Here is an 18,657-nt window from a genome sequence, read left to right as displayed (position 1 = left end):
CCTCAGTCAACACTACAGACTGGTAAACTACTGGAACTTATTTTGGACCATAAAAGTAGCACAGCTCATTCAATAGTATATAACGTTTCCAATGTCCACTTTATACTATGGAACACAGGTGCTATGTGCTGTTATGTGACAGAATCAACACCAGACATAATCAATGTAAGGGCACTGTGACTTTATTGCACATTCAACCCATCTGACTGAAAACATTATATGAGCCCATGAAAACATAGATAGATCATGCCCCCTCACACACTTCCTCAACACTGCTGTCTGTATGTGTTTTCTTCCAGCAGAACTGCTGTCCCTCTTGCTCCCCAAACCCCTCCTCATGGTCCCCCAGCCCCATCTGGCTAGAGGGATCCCCCGAGAGGTCAAATAAGCTGCTACCCAGGAAGGCCTGATACTCATGGAGGTCATCCTCATCCTCTCCCCCCAACTGGAAGCTCCAGGAGTCCCCCACATCCTCCAGAAAGGGGTCCTCGTCCATATACAGGCCCTGGAACAGCTCCTCCAGGTTAAAGTAGAAGGAGCCCTGGCCCCCTCCATCCCCGGCCCAGTGCTCTTTACCCCCATCCTCCCCCTCAGTCTGGAAGGCCTCATGACCCATCTGGTCATACCGCATCCGTTTCTCCTCGTTTGAGAGCACCTCGTATGCTTGAAGTGGAGAGAGGAGCACTCTGTTACCATAGCACTGGCAGCTCTGAAGTCTCTCAGTCCATTCACTCACACAATTACCCAGAACACATTGCTACATTACCTGAGCTTAAAACAGGTAGCCTATTCTGAAAGGTTAATGTGGTGTTTTAGTGGTCTGAGTGCAGTGCAGTATGAGACAAAACAACCTTTCTCTGTCTGCAGGTATTGGTTGCAACACACTATTTTCAAAGAATGTCAGCATTATCTTAAAATGATCAAGATATATTAGCACATACAAAGACGTATTTTAATACATACAGTACGATATATATTCAGCTCTTACTGATCAAAGAGAGAAAAATAAAGTTGTGAGCCTAGGACCTTACCTTCAGCTATCTCCCTGAAAATCTTCTCTGCATTGGGACTTTTGTTCCTGTCTGGATGGTATGTCATGGCCAGTTTATGGAAGGTCTTCTTGACCTGCCTGTCAGTGGCAGACTGTGGAACACCCAGCACCTCATAGTAGTCTCTAGTAGTAGCCTCAGAGTCACAGGGCCATAGGAACACAACACACCACAACGAGCCCAGTAGCAGCATCCAAGAGAAAAGATGTCGCATTGCCTATACTGTACCTGCTGCAGTGAAGACATGAAGTCTAAGAAAAGCGATGTTTTTCAATGTAACACACACAGTTATTCTTCACTGTGACTCTCGTAGAAGTGGTGTCCCGCTCGTAACCACACAAAAGCAAAGTTAAACGTACAAGCTTCATGTCAGCATACCAACAGTGTACATAGGCATTATATGTCTTCAGGCAACACACACAGTTGCATAACGCTGTATTGAGGTATAAATTGTATACACACAAATGTTGGTGTCAAACTAGGCTAATCATCAAAATGTGGATTCTCTGCTTGCACTAGTTACATGGCTTGCTAATGCTTGCATTAGTAGCTAGTAAGCTAATAGCATGCCAGGTCTAGTAAATAAGCAGCAGCCACGGTCGTGTTCAAAGTCGTCTCCCTCTTCGGAATATTTAGAAGATTATTTTTGACAAACTACATACACACCTAAGTTCAGCTGGTACCTACTAAACGGTTAGTGCAGCTATCAATTAGACCTTGTAGGCTATAAAGAACCACCACCAGCATCTTGTTCATGTTTTACAGCTGCACTGTAAATATCCCCGCCCACAATTTATCCAGGCAGGGACAGGGTCACCTGTCCTGTCATCCTGCAAACCCCGTCGTGTCTGAATCCCCCACCAGAGGGCACTCTGTTGTCAGCGCAGACGCAGTATCTCCAGTGTTGGTTTTGCCCATTTTTTTTTTACAACCATAATCTCATTGTTGTCCTCCAATACATCCAATAAATGGCACAAATATCTGCCAGACGGTTTGTGAGAACATTTTGGAGCAATAGAGGTAGAAATTGTTCTAACCCCCCCTCTCTGGGGGTTGTGCTTTGAGTCTTTGGAGGACCGACCCCGAGTGTTCAATAACACAGCAGGGACAATAGTCAGCAAAGAGAATGTGTTGAGAAAAGCCAGAGGAATTAAGTCACACATTAAACGTTAGCCGTCTCACATTCGTAACAGAAATCCCACCAGCTGACATGGAAGGTAGATAATACATCGTTTCTTCTGCGTAAAATACTTCTCCTCGAGGCAGCATTTTGGTAAGTTCTTGATGGCTAATCATAGGTAACGTTAGCTAGCTAGCTTGTTAGCAAACTAACGATAGCTAGCTCTATAATCAGACACCTTCAACATACTAGTGGAATCCCTGTAGTTTGCTTGCACAATTGTACCATGATGTGACTTTGCAGCTTGTAACTAGATAACCACGTCGGGTGTTATAATATTGTGGCTATCTAGCTAGCTGAATAGCCATAACTACCTCTCATTCGGCTTGCTAACGTTAAGTCGCTAAATAGCTAACATGTTGTTTAGCTAACCAGCTAACTAGCTCGGCTGTAGCGGCTGGCTAGGCTACTACCTCCCAAACAGCCAGAAACAGCTAGCTACAGACAAGACATGTTTAATGGTCCTGTCCCGGTCTTTGGTCTATATAATTAAACGTTCTACTCACTTCTGTATTTGTCCAATCAATGATTTCAGAACAAGCATTTGTTCTGGCTGATGCCATTGCCTATGTATACATTGATTTAGCTAACTAGCTTGATAACTGTCAGTAAGAGTGTATTTAACTTGATAACACAACCAACTTGACATGTATATTTCAGATGCCTGGGTAGAGGATTGCATTGGTCCGAAGAGCGTTGGACTTACACTCATTATCAGGGAACAGAAAAGGCTGTTGGAATAAGTCACTTGCCCACACACATGAGTGCTGTGTTCCCCTTGCGGTGGGCTGAGCGCCATGCCTGACCGGGACAGCTCCTACCTCTCAGGCGGTTGCAGCAGCGGTGGGTTGGGTACTAGTGTGGGCGAGGAAGGCGTGCCGGGGTCTGGTTTAGGAGGGGGCACAGGAGAGGGCCGAGGGGGATCAGTGGGAGGTGGAGGCAGTGGCTCTGGTTCTGGGGGCATGGGTGGAGTAGGGGCCCTGGGAAATGGGAACAACTGTGGGGGAGGTGGAGCAGGGGGCCCGGGGTCGGGACCGGCCCCGGATGGGGTCTGCAGGGACTTTCTGAGGAACGTGTGTAAGAGGGGCAAACGGTGCCGCTTCAAACACCCAGACTTCAATGAGGTGCCAGACCTCGGGGTGCAGAAGAATGAGTTTGTCTTCTGCCACGACCACCAGAACAAGGAGTGCGTCCGCTCCAACTGCCGCTTCGTCCACGGCTCCAAGGAGGATGAGGACTACTATAAGAAGTCAGGGGAGTTGCCCCTCAGGCTGAGGGGGAAAGTGGCTGCAGGACTGGGCCTGTCCCCGATGGACCTCCCACACAGCCGAGGGGAGGTCCCCATCTGCAGGGACTTCCTAAAGGGAGAATGCCAGCGGGGCAACAAGTGCAAGTTCCGCCACGTCAAGAAGGACTATGAGTATGAGCAAGCCAGGGTGGGTGCCGGAGTCGTGATGGGCCCGGGGTCCAGTGGGATGGTGAACACAGGCGGGGGTGGGAGGTGTTGGGGTTGGTGCTTGTGGGGGCATGGTTGGACTGGTTGGGGGTGGAGGTGGGGGAAACATGATGGGGATGGGCTGTCCCAGCCTGGGAGGCTGCAGAGATCCAGGTATATCAGGGGTGGGGGGAGTAGGGGTAAGTGGGATGGGGGGTTGCCTCTCCATGGCCTCAGGACAGCGTCGTTTTGACAGGGGACCTTGCTCGGTGTACGACTCCCTGTTTGAGAGTGGTCTGTATGAGACAGGGCCCCTGGAGTCCCCTTTGGACCACACAATGCTGCAGCTGAAGAGACGCAGGCTGGAGGGGCTCCGGCTGGACGGGAACGGAGGGGGGCACTATGAGCTGGGGATGCAGGCGGCCCTCCCGCCTCGGCCCCTGGAGTACAGATTTCTGGAGGAGGAGAACGCCCTGCTGAGGAGGAGAGTGGAGGAATTGAAGAAACAGGTCAGTGTAGGAGACAGGAGATGATCAACAACCCTCCACACAAATCAACAACCACACATAATAAAATGAATCTATTAACCTTTTTAAGATCACTCCTCAAACACCTTAATCTCTTCTTCAGGTGTCTAACCTCATGGCCACTAACGAGGTGCTGCTGGAACAGAATGCCCAGTTCCGGAGCCAGACTAAGGTGTCGGTGATGACCCTGTCCTCCACCCCAGCCCCCTCTGAGCAGACCTTGGCTCCCCCTGTGGGTGCGGTCAGCTCCTACAACCACAGCATCGCCCAGACCCATACCACCCTGAGCAGCGCCGGGCTGCAGCCTCGTACCGTCACCCTCACCCAACAGGACCTAGTGGCCCCCACTGGTGCCCCTACAGTACCCCCATCCAACACCGCCCCACCCAGTGCTCCCCTACCCCACCTCAACCCCGAGATCACCCCGCTCTCGGCCGCCCTGGCTCAGACCATCGTCCAGGGCATGGTGCCTCCTGTTTCCATGGCACCTGTGACTGTTTCTGTGGCACCGGTGGCTGTATCCATGGCACAGCCTCTACCTTGCATCACTATAAGCCACGCCACCACCCCAATGGTGTCCTACCCTATTGCCAGCCAGAGCATGAGGATCACCACCATACCTCACTGATGCACTCTCTGTAGAACTCTCCCATGGAACTAGAGATGGGGATGGTATGCAGAATGCATCTTTCAAGTTTCAATTGACCCACAGCAGCTGACTGACTCGAGGGGCAAAGTTGTGGGGGAACCCTAATGCCCACACGCCATAGGCAAAGAAAAGGCTACCTTTGATAGGATGACTCCGCCACACACACCCTGCTCTGTGGCAGCGTTACAAAGTCAGGTGGTCCTCTGAGGTGACCTCCGACCTTGTTGGTGTGCCAAACGGCCTTCTTCAAAAACCGGCAGAAAAATAACAACAAATTGAAGATATGGCAGTCATGGCGATATTCAGTTTTCACACATTTGACTGATGTCTTGATTACCAGGGGATTGTGACATTTCAGTTGCCTTCTGTTATTTTTGTTTGTGGATTTTTAATGTGTAATGTTGAAATTTTACATTGCACACATTTTAATGGAATAACAACCACATGAAAATGCATCTCCTGTTGTGTTATTGCTAATGAATTAAGTTATTCCGAGTAATGTTATTGTGTGAGGATATGGTTATTGACTGACACACCATCAGATACATTTTTCAGTGCTTGATGCATTGGTATCTTTACCCTAGATTTAATGCTCAAGCCTAAACTCAGCTGAGAGCCTACACACAAACAAACGCAAGTCAATCATGAAGGGAATAGGTACGCTTGGAAAAGAAACACCTTTTAATAAACATGTTATGGATCATTTCCAAATGTACTTGTCAACATTTTATGCAGTCAGATGAATGTGTGAATCGATGGCCTTGGGTAGATACTTAAAATACTAACATACTGTAAAATAAAATATATACACCCCAAATGTTTGCCCTCAGAACAGCCTCAATTCATCGTGGCATGGACTACATTGTGTCAAGCCTTCCACAGGGATGTTGGCCCATGTTGACTCCAATGCTTCCCACAGTTGTGTCAAGTTGGCTTTGGGTGGTAGACCATTCTTGATACACATGGGTTTCTGTTGAGTGTGAAAAACCTCAGCAGTGTTGCAGTTCTTGACACAAACCGGTGTGCCTGGTACCTACTGCAAGGCACTTACATATGTTCTTTCCCATTCACCCTCTGAATTGCACACAAACACAATCAATGTATCAAGGATTAAAAATCCTGTCTCCTCCCCTTCATCTACACTGATTTAATAAGTGACATCAATAAGGGATCATAGCTTTCACCTGGGCAGTCTGTCGTGGAAAGAGCAGGCATTCTGTTTTGTACACAATGTATATATATCATTTGGGGAAAAAAGTATTTTGTAAACATCAAAGAAAATGCACCACTACACGTATGGCATTAACTATCTTGGTTAGGAACAACACCATACTAAACCATCTTTGGTAACACCCTTTGTAAACCAAACACAAGATAGGCTGGTGTTGACAATCCATCTTCAGGTATGAACATTCACGTGGCAATTGTAAACAATTTAAGAGCTCTTGATTCTGCATCAGTACCGGATACTTTGTCATTGACAGCCTATATTGCTCTCACAGGCTTTAGCGGAGATTGGAAAAGAATGCGCACTCTGCAAATTTAAAATAAATAAGCGCATGGACTTTAGTGTGTGAACTTATTTTCTGTCCTGTATTGCCAATTGGATGTGGGTAATTTTGCCATTTCAAAAGGAGGGTACGTCTCAGAAATATAATATATTGGCCTAGGACTATGTTATTTGGGGGATCCTTGAGTTAATTTCCCCCCGCGGTTGTGCTTGTCAGTCTCCCAAACCAAAAGAACATGACGGGGTGGATTTTCTTTAATAGACATTTGTACAGATTAAAACAATTCCTAATAATGCTTTTCTCAGCACTTCAGCACACTGCAACAGTTCACCTAATTAGTTGCGGACCTCTTTAGATCAGCGATTCTAAACTGGTGGTTCACAACCCAAAGAGGTTTTGAATGGGTCGCTGGTGTCTGAGTAAACAAATATAGGTATACAATGCATTCGGAATGTATTCAGACCCTTTTACTTTTTCCATATTTTGTTACGTCACAACCCTATTCTAAAATGTATAAAATAAAATGTTTTCCTCAAGCTACACACAATGCCCCATAATGACAAAGCATAAACAGGTTTTTAGAAATGTTTGCTAATTTATTACAAATAAAACCAAATAAGTACAGTGGGGCAGAAAAGTATTTAGTCAGCCACCAATTGTGCAAGTTCTCTCACTTAAAAATAGGCCTGTAATTTTCATTATAGGTACACTTCAACTATGACAGATAAAATCCAGAAAATCACATTGTAGGATTTTTAATGAATTTATTTGCAAATTATGGTGGAAAATAAGTATTTGGTCAATAACAAAAGTTTCTCAATACTTTGTTATATCCTTTGTTGGCAATGACAGAGGTCAAACGTTTTCTGTAAGGTATTTTGACCCATTCCTCCATGCAGATCTCCTCTAGAGCAGTGATGTTTTGGGGCTGTTGCTGGGCAACATGGACTTTCAACTCGCTCCAAAGATTTTCTATGGGGTTGAGATCTGGAGACTGGCGAGGCCACTCCAGGACCTTGAAATGCTTCTTACGAAGCCACTCCTTCGTTGCCCGGGCGGTGTGTTTGGGATCATTGTCGTGCTGAAAGACCCAGCCACGTTTCATCTTCAATGCCCTTGCTGATGGTAGGCTTTGTTACTTTGGTCCCAGCTCTCTGCCGGTCATTCACTAGGTCCCCCCGTGTGGTTCTGGGATTTTTGCTCACTGTTCTTGTGATCATTTTGACCCCACGGGGTGAAATCTTGCGTGGAGCCCCAGATCGAGGGAGATTATCAGTGGTCTTTTATGTCTTCCATTTCCTAATAATTGCTCCCACAGTTGATTTCTTCAAACCAAGCTGCTTACCTATTGCAGATTCAGTCTTCCCAGCCTGGTGCAGGTCTACAATTTTGTTTCTGGTGTCCTTTGGTCTTGGCCATAGTGGAGTTTGGGGTGTGACTGTTTGAGGTTGTGGACAGGTGTCTTTTATACTGATAACAAGTTCAAACAGGTGCCATTAATACAGGTAACGAGTGGAGGACAGAGGAGCCTCTTAAAGAAGAAGTTACAGGTATGTGAGAGCCAGAAATCTTGCTAGTTTGTAGGTGACCAAATACTTATTTTCCACCATAATTTGCAAATAAATTCATAAAAAATCCTACAATGTGATTTTCTGGATTTATTTTCTCCATTTTTTTCTGTCATAGTTGAAGTGTACCTATGATGAAAATTACAGGCCTCTCTCATCTTTTTAAGTGGGAGAACTTGCACAATTGGTGGCTGACTAAATACTTTTTTGCCCCACTGTACATAAGTATTCTGACCTTTTTCTATGAGACTTGAAATTGAGCTCCGGTGCATCCTGTTTCCATTGACCATCCTTGAGATGTTTTACAACCTGTGGTAGATTCTATTGATTGGACATGATTGGGAAAGGCACATACCTGTCTATAAGGTCCCACAGTTGACAGTGCATGTCAGAGCAAAAACCAAGCCATGAGGTTGAAGGAATTGTACATAGAGCGCCGAGACAAGATTGTGTCGAGACGTAAATCGGAGGAAAGGTACCAAAACTTTGAATGTCCCCAAGAACACAGAATTAATTGTTTGCCAACTACTATCTCCACATTAACCCACGTGTTAAACTCATTCCACGGAGGGCTGAGTGTCTGTGGGTTTTTGCTCTTGTACTTGATTGCGGAATTAAGGTCACTAATTAGTAAAGAACTCCCCACATTTATTGAAAGCAGAAACCAAAAAACAGCAGTTTGACACCCCTGCCCTAAACCTAAAAACTTTAACCTAACTCCTTACCTTACCCTAACCCTTAGCCTAGCTAACATTAGCACTAGCCACCTAGCTAACGTTTTCAACAACACAGTTTGTGAATTCATAACATATTGCACATTTAAGTCATTTGGCAGACGCTCTTATCCAGAGCGACTTACAAATTGGTGAATTCACCTTATGACATCCAGTGGAACAGCCACTTTACAATAGTGCATCTAAATCATTTAAGGGGGGGGTGAGAAGGATTACTTTATCCTATCCTAGGTATTCCTTAAAGAGGTGGGGTTTCAGGTGTCTCCGGAAGGTGGTGATTGACTCCGCTGTCCTGGCGTCGTGAGGGAGTTTGTTCCACCATTGGGGGACCAGAGCAGCGAACAGTTTTGACTGGGCTGAGCGGGAACTGTACTTCCTCAGTGGTAGGGAGGCGAGCAGGCCAGAGGTGGATGAACGCAGTGCTCTTGTTTGGGTGTAGGGCCTGATCAGAGCCTGGAGGTACTGCGGTGCCGTTCCCCTCACAGCTCCGTAGGCAAGCACCATGGTCTTGTAGCGGATGCGAGCTTCAACTGGAAGCCAGTGGAGAGAGCGGAGGAGCGGGGTGACGTGAGAGAACTTGGGAAGGTTGAACACCAGACGGGCTGCGGCGTTCTGGATGAGTTGTAGGGGTTTAATGGCACAGGCAGGGAGCCCAGCCAACAGCGAGTTGCAGTAATCCAGACAGGAGATGACAAGTGCCTGGAATAGGACCTGCGCCGCTTCCTGTGTGAGGCAGGGTCGTACTCTGCGTATGTTGTAGAGCATGAACCTACAGGAACGGGCCACCGCCTTGATGTTAGTTGAGAACGACAGGGTGTCGTCCAGGATCACGCCAAGGTTCTTAGCGCTCTGGGAGGAGGACACAATGGAGTTGTCAACCGTGATGGCGAGATCATGGAACGGGCAGTCCTTCCCCGGGAGGAAGAGCAGCTCCGTCTTGCCGAGGTTCAGCTTGAGGTGGTGATCCGTCATCCACACTGATATGTCTGCCAGACATGCAGAGATGCGATTCGCCACCTGGTCATCAGAAGGGGGAAAGGAGAAGATTAATTGTGTGTCGTCTGCATAGCAATGATAGGAGAGACCATGTGAGGTTATGACAGAGCCAAGTGACTTGGTGTATAGCGAGAATAGGAGAGGGCCTAGAACAGAGCCCTGGGGGACACCAGTGGTGAGAGCGCGTGGCGAGGAGACAGATTCTCGCCACGCCACCTGGTAGGAGCGACCTGTCAGGTAGGACGCAATCCAAGCGTGGGCCGCGCCGGAGATGCCCAACTCGGAGAGGGTGGAGAGGAGGATCTGATGGTTCACAGTATCGAAGGCAGCCGATAGGTCTAGAAGGATGAGAGCAGAGGAGAGAGAGTTAGCTTTAGCAGTGCGGAGCGCCTCCGTGATACAGAGAAGAGCAGTCTCAGTTGAATGACTAGTCTTGAAACCTGACTGATTTGGATCAAGAAGGTCATTCTGAGAGAGATAGCGGGAGAGCTGGCCAAGGACGGCACGTTCAAGAGTTTTGGAGAGAAAAGAAAGAAGGGATACTGGTCTGTAGTTGTTGACATCGGAGGGATCGAGTGTAGGTTTTTTCAGAAGGGGTGCAACTCTCGCTCTCTTGAAGACGGAAGGGACGTAGCCAGCGGTCAGGGATGAGTTGATGAGCGAGGTGAGGTAAGGGAGAAGGTCTCCGGAAATGGTCTGGAGAAGAGAGGAGGGGATAGGGTCAAGCGGGCAGGTTGTTGGGCGGCCGGCCGTCACAAGAAGCGAGATTTCATCTGGAGAGAGAGGGGAGAAAGAGGTCAGAGCACAGGGTAGGGCAGTGTGAGCAGAACCAGCGGTGTCGTTTGACTTAGCAAACGAGGATCGGATGTCGTCGACCTTCTTTTCAAAATGGTTGACTAAGTCATCAGCAGAGAGGGAGGAAGGGGGGGAGGGGGAGGAGGATTCAGGAGGGAGGAGAAGGTGGCAAAGAGCTTCCTAGGGTTAGAGGTAGATGCTTGGAATTTAGAGTGGTAGAAAGTGGCTTTAGCAGCAGAAACAGAGGAGGAAAATGTCGAGAGGAGGGAGTGAAAGGATGCCAGGTTCGCAGGGAGGCGAGTTTTCCTCCATTTCCGCTCGGCTGCCCGGAGCCCTGTTCTGTGAGCTCGCAATGAGTCGTCGAGCCACGGAGCGGGAGGGGAGGACCGAGCCGGCCTGGAGGATAGGGGACATAGAGAGTCAAAAGATGCAGAAAGGGAAGAGAGGAGGGTTGAGGAGGCAGAATCAGGAGATAGGTTGGAGAAGGTTTGAGCAGAGGGAAGAGATGATAGGATGGAAGAGGAGAGAGTAGCGGGGGAGAGAGAGCGAAGATTGGGACGGCGCGATACCATCCGAGTAGGGGCAGTGTGGGAAGTGTTGGATGAGAGCGAGAGGGAAAAGGATACAAGGTAGTGGTCGGAGACTTGGAGGGGAGTTGCAATGAGGTTAGTGGAAGAACAGCATCTAGTAAAGATGAGGTCGAGCGTATTGCCTGCCTTGTGAGTAGGGGGGGAAGGTGAGAGGGTGAGGTCAAAAGAGGAGAGGAGTGGAAAGGAGGCAGAGAGGAATGAGTCAAAGGTAGACGTGGGGAGGTTAAAGTCGCCCAGGACTGTGAGAGGTGAGCCGTCCTCAGGAAAGGAGCTTATCAAGGCATCAAGCTCATTGATGAACTCTCCGAGGGAACCTGGAGGGCGATAAATGATAAGGATGTTAAGCTTGAAAGGGCTGGTAACTGTGACAGCATGGAATTCAAAGGAGGCGATAGACAGATGGGTAAGGGGAGAAAGAGAGAATGACCACTTGGGAGAGATGAGGATCCCGGTGCCACCACCCCGCTGACCAGAAGCTCTCGGGGTGTGCGAGAACACGTGGGCGGACGAAGAGAGAGCAGTAGGAGTAGCAGTGTTATCTGTGGTGATCCATGTTTCCGTCAGTGCCAAGAAGTCGAGGGACTGGAGGGAGGCATAGGCTGAGATGAACTCTGCCTTGTTGGCCGCAGATCGGCAGTTCCAGAGGCTACCGGAGACCTGGAACTCCACGTGGGTCGTCTGCGCTGGGACCACCAGATTAGGGTGGCCGCGGCCACGCGGTGTGGAGCGTTTGTATGGTCTGTGCAGAGAGGAGAGAACAGGGATAGATAGACACATAGTTGACAGGCTACAGAAGAGGCTACGCTAATGCAAAGGAGATTGGAATGACAAGTGGACTACACGTCTCGAATGTTCAGAAAGTTAAGCTTACGTAGCAAGAATCTTATTGACTAAAATGATTGAAATGATACAGTACTGCTGGAGTAGGCTAGCTGGTAGTGGCTGCGTTGTTGACTTTGTAGGCTAGCTGGCAGTGGCTGCGTTGTTGACACTACACTAATCAAGTCGTTCCGTCGAGTGTAATAGTTTCTACAGTGCTGCTATTCGGGGGCTAGCTGGCTAGCTAGCAGTGTTGATTACGTTACGTTACGTTAAAAGAACGACAATAGCTGGCTAGCTAACCTAGAAAATCGCTCTAGACTACACAATTGTCTTAGATACAAAGACGGCTATGTAGCTAGCTAGCTACGATCAAACAAATCAAACCGTTGTACTGTAATGAAGTGAAATGAAAATGTGATACTACCTGTGGAGCGAAGCGGAATGTTGACCGGGTTGTTGAAGTTCTATTCGGTAGACGTTGGCTAGCTGTTGGCTAGCTAGCTAGCAGTATCTCCTACGTTAAGGACGACAAATAGCTGGCTAGCTAACCTCGGTAAATTAAGATAATCACTCTAAGTCTACACACTCTAAACTACACAATTATCTTGGATACGAAGACAGCAAAGACAACTATGTAGCTAGCTAACACTACACTAATCGAGTCGTTCAGTTGAGTGAATAGTTTCTACAGTGCTGGTATTCGTTAACTAGCTGCTGGGCAGATAGCAGTGTAGACTACGTTAGGACGACGAAATACGATAATTACGCAATTATCTTTGATACAAAGACGGCTATGTAGCTAGCTAAGAAGAAATTGCTAAGATTAGACAAATCAAACCGTTGTACTATAATGAAATGTAATGAAAATGTAATGAAAATGTAATGAAAAGTTATACTACCTGCGGACCGAAGTGTAGATGCGACCGCTCGCTCCAACCCGGAATTGTGAAGCAATTTGTAACATATAATGGGAATTAAATTCGTAACATATCATTCAAAATGATTGATAGACATCCACACATTAATACATACCATACGAAATTAAATTTAGCATTGTAAATGGAGTGTGAGTCATTTACGTACAGAATAATACGACATGCTTTGAGACCAGGTTGCAAAGAAGGCAGGCAGGCAGGCAGGCAGACACGCGCATTCACGAATGAGTACACATATTTCGACTGCGGCTTTTCTCTTCATGGGCTGGGCGTGTTTCGGTTCTGCTAACGGTATTGGGTAGATTCTAGAACAGTTGTACATACAGAGTTGTACAATAGATAGTCTCTGTTGGAAAGGAAGTAATGAAGAACTTGCACTAGCTAGACTACTTTTTCTGTGAGAATCTTGATATAAAAAAAAACACGATGCAAAATCCGGACTCGGGACAGGGAGAATCCACCAAGAATGCATCTGGGTCGGTCCATTCCGACAATAATGCACCGAATAGCGGAGAAATGAAGCCACCGGGTTTTGACGCTGTATCGGTTCTTTGGACATTTGGCAAGTGCCTAGGTGCCTTGCTGCCCGTGTACCTTGCAGGATACTACCGGGTTAGCGCCAGTTTTTTGGTTTTCGGGCTTATGGTCTACACGGGATGGAGGCACTCGCGCGAGGCAAAAGAAGCTCGTCTGCGGTCCGCCATTCACCACTATGACAACGAGAAACAATATACATCCATGAAAATGTTCAGAAGTAAAAAGGATCTCCCTGCTTGGGTAAGACAATGTGTGATAACGGTCTGTCACTCACTTCAATAAGTTAACTTGGTTCACCAAGTGTTTCTGGATTTAAAGTCCCCTATCAGATGCCACAACACGACGTCCTCGATTCTATCCAGTTAGGCTGGTATGGTCCTAACCAGCCAGTCTTCCAAAATCTTCACACACAATGCCACAATAGGCTATGCACATGCATGGTTACAGAAAATAGCCTGTCGCTGGACCAAAGAGATCCTCTAAAATTTATCCTAAACCATAGTTTGATATTTATTTTACCGTTATTTTACCAGGTAAATTGACTGAGAACACATTCTCATTTACAGCAACCTGGGGAATAGTTACAGGGGAGAGGAGGGGGATGAATGAGCCAATTGTAAACTGGGGAGGATTAGGGGACCGTGATGGTATGAGGGACAGTTTAGTAATTTAGCCAGGACACCGGGGTTAACACCCCTACTCTTACGATAAGTGCCATGGGATCTTTAGTGATCACAGAGAGTCAAGACACCCGTTTAACGTGCCATCCATAAGACGGATGTAAATTATATAAAATATATAAATGATAACTGCGCTAATAGGATATAAAATAATTTGGAACATGGGTAGAACAATATTATTATACAGTTACTACATGTACATGACAAAATCTCTGGCTCAAACTGCAATTAATATTTGTGGGGCTGGTATACTGTATCCAAGCTACAGTAGCCTAGGCTATCATTCCCCATGCAGCTGAGCTGAGTGGATAATTGATCTTTCTTCCCAAAAGGTCCCAGTAAAGTAATGCTCTGAAGCTTGCAGACCATATTGATGCCAGAGGTATAGATTGGAAAGGCCATTTGAGATGCATTGATTGAGGTGTGGTCTTTTGATGCGCTCTCTCTTTTTCTCTCTCACTCTCTCTCGCTATGTATGATTCCACCGCTTCCTCAGCTGCTTCTATATTAGGCCATTCTCGATATATCTTCTCTTGAGACTAAGGAGCGAGTGAGTCAGAGAGAATGCCTCTATTTCCAAATAACAGATAAGGGGAAGAAACAAGATATCCCAACTACTGGTCACAACATAACCTTTGGCAGAGAGTCTAGTCTGCTATGGGTGAAGAATGGTGTTTGAATGATTTACACTATAACATAGTTTTGTTTAGTGACAAAATAAGCCATTGAGATGGTGGTGTACTTCTTTCTCACCCCCACTTCCTGCCCTTTGGATGTTGACAGTTCCTTTTTCGCTGTAGCACAATTTACAACACACAACATCAGACAAACCTACCGGGAAAAGCTAGTCAGATCAGATTACACTTTATAGTGCATATGCAAATGACTAGACAACTGCTGAATTCCTAAATCTGTTCTTTATGTGAATGATTTATATTCTAATTCCTTACAGGTCAACTTCGCAGATGTGGAGAAGGTGGAGTGGCTCAATAAGGTACTACTATATCACCTCCTACTGTACTTTCCGCCTGGCTCCCTCTGCTCACAGATGGCTGCCCTTTAGAGAGGATAAAGAGAAACCCTATGCATACTTCTCCCATTAAACACACAGTAAACACACATGCCTATCTCTGTCTCTGTGAGCCAGGTGCTGTGTTGATAGATGGTTGGTGGGTCATGGTAGCTGTCTGAGAGACTAGCGCTGCTGCTGTTACACTACCATGTTACAACATGGACACCCACTCCAGTAGCCTCGCCACTGTGTCTAGGCAGCCGCAGCAATCTATCCTCTCCTGCAGCAGAGAGCAGGCAGCAGGCCAGAGCCAGGCTACTCTGTCAACCTTTCCACATTAGTGCTGGTTGACTCACAGGAAGGGGGGGGGGCAGCCAAACCCCTAAAATCCAATCATATGGCAATATTTGTCCTCTCTTCCAGCCCTGAAAAACCAGGCTGTGTTGCTAAGAATAGACCTCCTCGGCCAAGACTGAAATGATTGTGTTCGCTACATTGGGAACATGAGGTCCGAGCGCCGCTATCTTTTGGACAAAGCAGAGATTTGAGTTGGGTTTGCTACAGGGACATCAGCAGACTCTACTGGCCTCTAGACACCAGAAACCCTTGCTGTTAGTGTTGTTGATGACTCATTCTTTAGATTTACATATACAGCCATCACCTTTGTGTTGAGATGTCTTGTGACATGCAATTGGAAAGGGAAAGGGGGATACCTAGTCAGTTGTATAACTCAATGCCTTCAACTGAAATGGGTCTTCCGCATTTAACCCAACCCCTCTGCATCAATTGAGACGTCTCAAGACGTCTTGAGACACTTTTGTTCTCAAGACATGTCTTAAGACACATTTTGAAGACGTTTTTAAAACACAGCCTGTCAATCAAGACACTGAATTATGTCTTGAGACATTTTATGGCTGGGAAAAATAGTTTAACAGTTATCCAACTCGGAATTCCAAGTCAGAAACTCTGGCATCTTTCTCGAGATCCGACTTTGACGCTGAAGTCATGGTTTGACCTCCCCTATTTCCCAGTTGTCTTGAAAGCACCATGACCAGCATATGCAGGTACCATCAATCCAGTCAAATAAAAAAGCAAACTATTTGTAAATTATTTGAATTTATGCCCAGCTGTGCCTCGCAAATGCTACACCAACTGATCTATTTCATTACTGAAGCTTGAGTTTTGCAATATATACTTGCACAAAGGTGCACCTGTGTAATGATCATGCTGTTTAATCAGCTTCTTGATATGCCACAGCTGTCAAGTGGGTGGATTATCTTGGCAAAGGAGAAATGCTTACTAACAGGATTGTAATCAAATTTGTGCACATTTTAGAGAAAAAAGTTTTTTGTGCATATGGAAAATTGCTGGTATCTTTTATTTCAGCTCATGAAACATGGGACCAACACTTTAAACGTTGAGTTTATATTTTTGTGCAAGTATATATTGCAAAACTCAAGCTTCAGTAATGAATTAGATCAGTTGGTGTCGCATTTGCGAGGCACAGCTGGGCATAAATTCAAATAATTTACAAATAGTTTGCTTTTTTATTTGACTGGATTGATGGTACCTACATATGCTGGTCATGGTACTTTCAAGACAACTGTGAAATAGGGGACGGGGGGGAGAGATCAATCCATGACGTCAGTGTCAAAGTAGGATCTCTAGAAAGATGCCAGAGTTTCTGACTTGGAATTCCGAGTTGGATAACTGTTAAACTATCTTTCCCAGCCGGATCTTGTTTTTTTCAGAGTTACCAGTTGTCTTCAACGCACTGAAGTTTGTTCAACATTTTGAAATGAGTTTGAAATGTTCAACATTCCAACATAAAATGTCTCAAGACGTAGAACTATTTTCCATTACTGTCTTGAGAGATGTCTTGAAGACACAGATAAAATGTCTCAAGACATAATTCAGTGTCTTGAGAGACCGGCTGTATCTCTAGACGTCTTCAAAATGTGTCAGGTGGGTGGATTATCTTGGCAAAAGTGAAATGCTTACTAACAGGAATGTAAACAAATTTGTGCACAACATTTTAGAGAGAGAAGCTTTTTGTGCACATGGAAAATTGCCGGTATCTTTTATTTCAGCTAATGAAACATGGAACCAACACTTTAAGTGTTGAGTTTATATTTTTGCTCAGTGTATATACTCACTGTCCACCTGGGAAGGAGTCTTGTGCTGCTTTTATACAAACATGAAACCCCCCCCCTAGAATCTTACTGTCACGCCCTGACCTTAGATATCTCTGTTTTTCTATATATTTTGGTTAGGTCAGGGTGGGTACTCTAGTTTTTGTATGTCTAGGGTTTTTGTATGTCTATGTTGGCCTGAAATGGTTCCCAATCAGAGACAGCTATTTATCGTTGTCTCTGATTGGGGATCATATTTAGGTAGCCATTTTCTTCATTTGTGTTGTGGGTTCTTGACTATGTTTAGTTGCCTGTCTGCACTAAGTTGTATAGCTTCACGTTTCATTTGTTGGTTTTGTTAAGGGTTTTCATTCATTAAAAGAGAATATACGCATACCACGCTGTGCCTTGGTTTCACTCATACGACGATCGTGACACTTACAGAGATCTAATGGGTTTCTGTAGGAACCATATTATAAAAAGTGGAGGCGGAACAAAAACATCTACAGCTATGGGTGGCCCAGAATCCTGAATATGTGTATCTATGCCTGTGCCATCATGGAAAAGACAGATGCCTGCATGGCAGGCTGAAACATGCATGTTGCCCTCGTTCTTATTTTCAGATTGTGTACGAGTATCCCTTTGAGATAGTTGTGCGTGTTCTTAAAATGTTAACTCCTAAGTAGCAAGTGGTAGAACAAGTCTATCTGTGTTTCCCTCAGAATGTTGTAATAACCTGATTTAGTATTGCTGAAAAGCAATTGCTTGGTGTGCATTACACAAACTATGACCATCATCCCTGCTCCTCTCCCTGTCCCCCACCTCAGATTCTGCAGCAGGTGTGGCCGTTTGTGGGTCAGTATCTGGAAAAGTTGCTGGTGGAGACCATCGCTCCCTCCATCCGTTCCTCCAGCACTCACCTCCAGACCCTCACCTTCACCAAGGTGGACTTTGGGGACAAGGTAACTTCTAAGATACATTTCACCATTAAACACACTGCTTACAGGTCTCATCATACGGATACACTGTGACACTGTTTAAACACAGCACAAGATTTTATTTCACTCTCACTGAAGTGAACTTCAGACATATTGGTCAATGACCTTTTATAATTTTAAAATTATAATTTGACAACGACTGTTATATTTAGTGTATATTATGTTCTGTATGTAACTATGCTGTGTGTGTGTTGTAGGCCATGAAGGTTGTGGGTGTGAAAGCACACACAGAGAATGAGAGGGGACAAGTTCTGCTGGACGTGTACATCAGGTGACCTTCAACCCTTCCATGTTTGACTTTCCTCCAGGTGTCACGTACGTCGTATTGATGAGACCAATGACCATGAATACATACTTCTTTTAATAAAGAAAGAACACTAAACAAAATAACAAAATGAACGTGACGCTATATAAACCGAGTGCTGACAGACAACCACACAGACAATAACCCACAAAACCAAAAAGGAAAATGACAACCTAAATAGGATCTCCAATCAGAGACAACAA

General features: G+C 45.8%; 2 protein-coding genes and 1 pseudogene across 3 annotated transcripts in view; 2 read left to right on the top strand and 1 right to left on the bottom strand.

The window, feature by feature from the left end:
• Positions 1-160: 160 nt before the first annotated feature.
• LOC135541872 (dnaJ homolog subfamily B member 9-like) lies at positions 161-1,856 on the bottom strand. The gene is made up of 2 exons (XM_064968325.1): positions 1,032-1,856; positions 161-663 (listed from the first exon to the last, which is right to left on the bottom strand). Exons 1-2 carry the CDS (start codon positions 1,261-1,263, stop codon positions 245-247), a joined length of 651 nt encoding a protein of 216 aa, XP_064824397.1. The 5' UTR covers positions 1,264-1,856; the 3' UTR covers positions 161-244.
• A 56-nt stretch (positions 1,857-1,912) lies between these two features.
• LOC135541870 (zinc finger CCCH domain-containing protein 10-like) lies at positions 1,913-6,381 on the top strand (annotated as a pseudogene).
• Positions 6,382-13,037: 6,656 nt separating this feature from the next.
• Positions 13,038-18,657, top strand: part of LOC135541868 (uncharacterized) — an 88,233-nt gene continuing 82,613 nt past the window's right edge. For both annotated transcript variants that reach the window (XM_064968323.1, XM_064968322.1), the window contains exons 1-4: positions 13,038-13,568; positions 14,961-15,002; positions 17,980-18,114; positions 18,348-18,421. In XM_064968323.1, coding sequence (XP_064824395.1) covers positions 13,218-13,568; positions 14,961-15,002; positions 17,980-18,114; positions 18,348-18,421 — 602 coding nt within the window. In that variant the 5' untranslated portion in view covers positions 13,038-13,217. The remainder of the gene's footprint in view (positions 13,569-14,960; positions 15,003-17,979; positions 18,115-18,347; positions 18,422-18,657) is intronic.

The sequence above is a fragment of the Oncorhynchus masou genome, chromosome 6 (genome assembly GCF_036934945.1).
Source record: "Oncorhynchus masou masou isolate Uvic2021 chromosome 6, UVic_Omas_1.1, whole genome shotgun sequence".
NCBI classification, from domain to species: Eukaryota; Metazoa; Chordata; class Actinopteri; order Salmoniformes; family Salmonidae; genus Oncorhynchus; species Oncorhynchus masou.
Note: the sequence above shows the minus strand (reverse complement) of the source record. Positions and strands in the feature narration are given on the sequence as shown.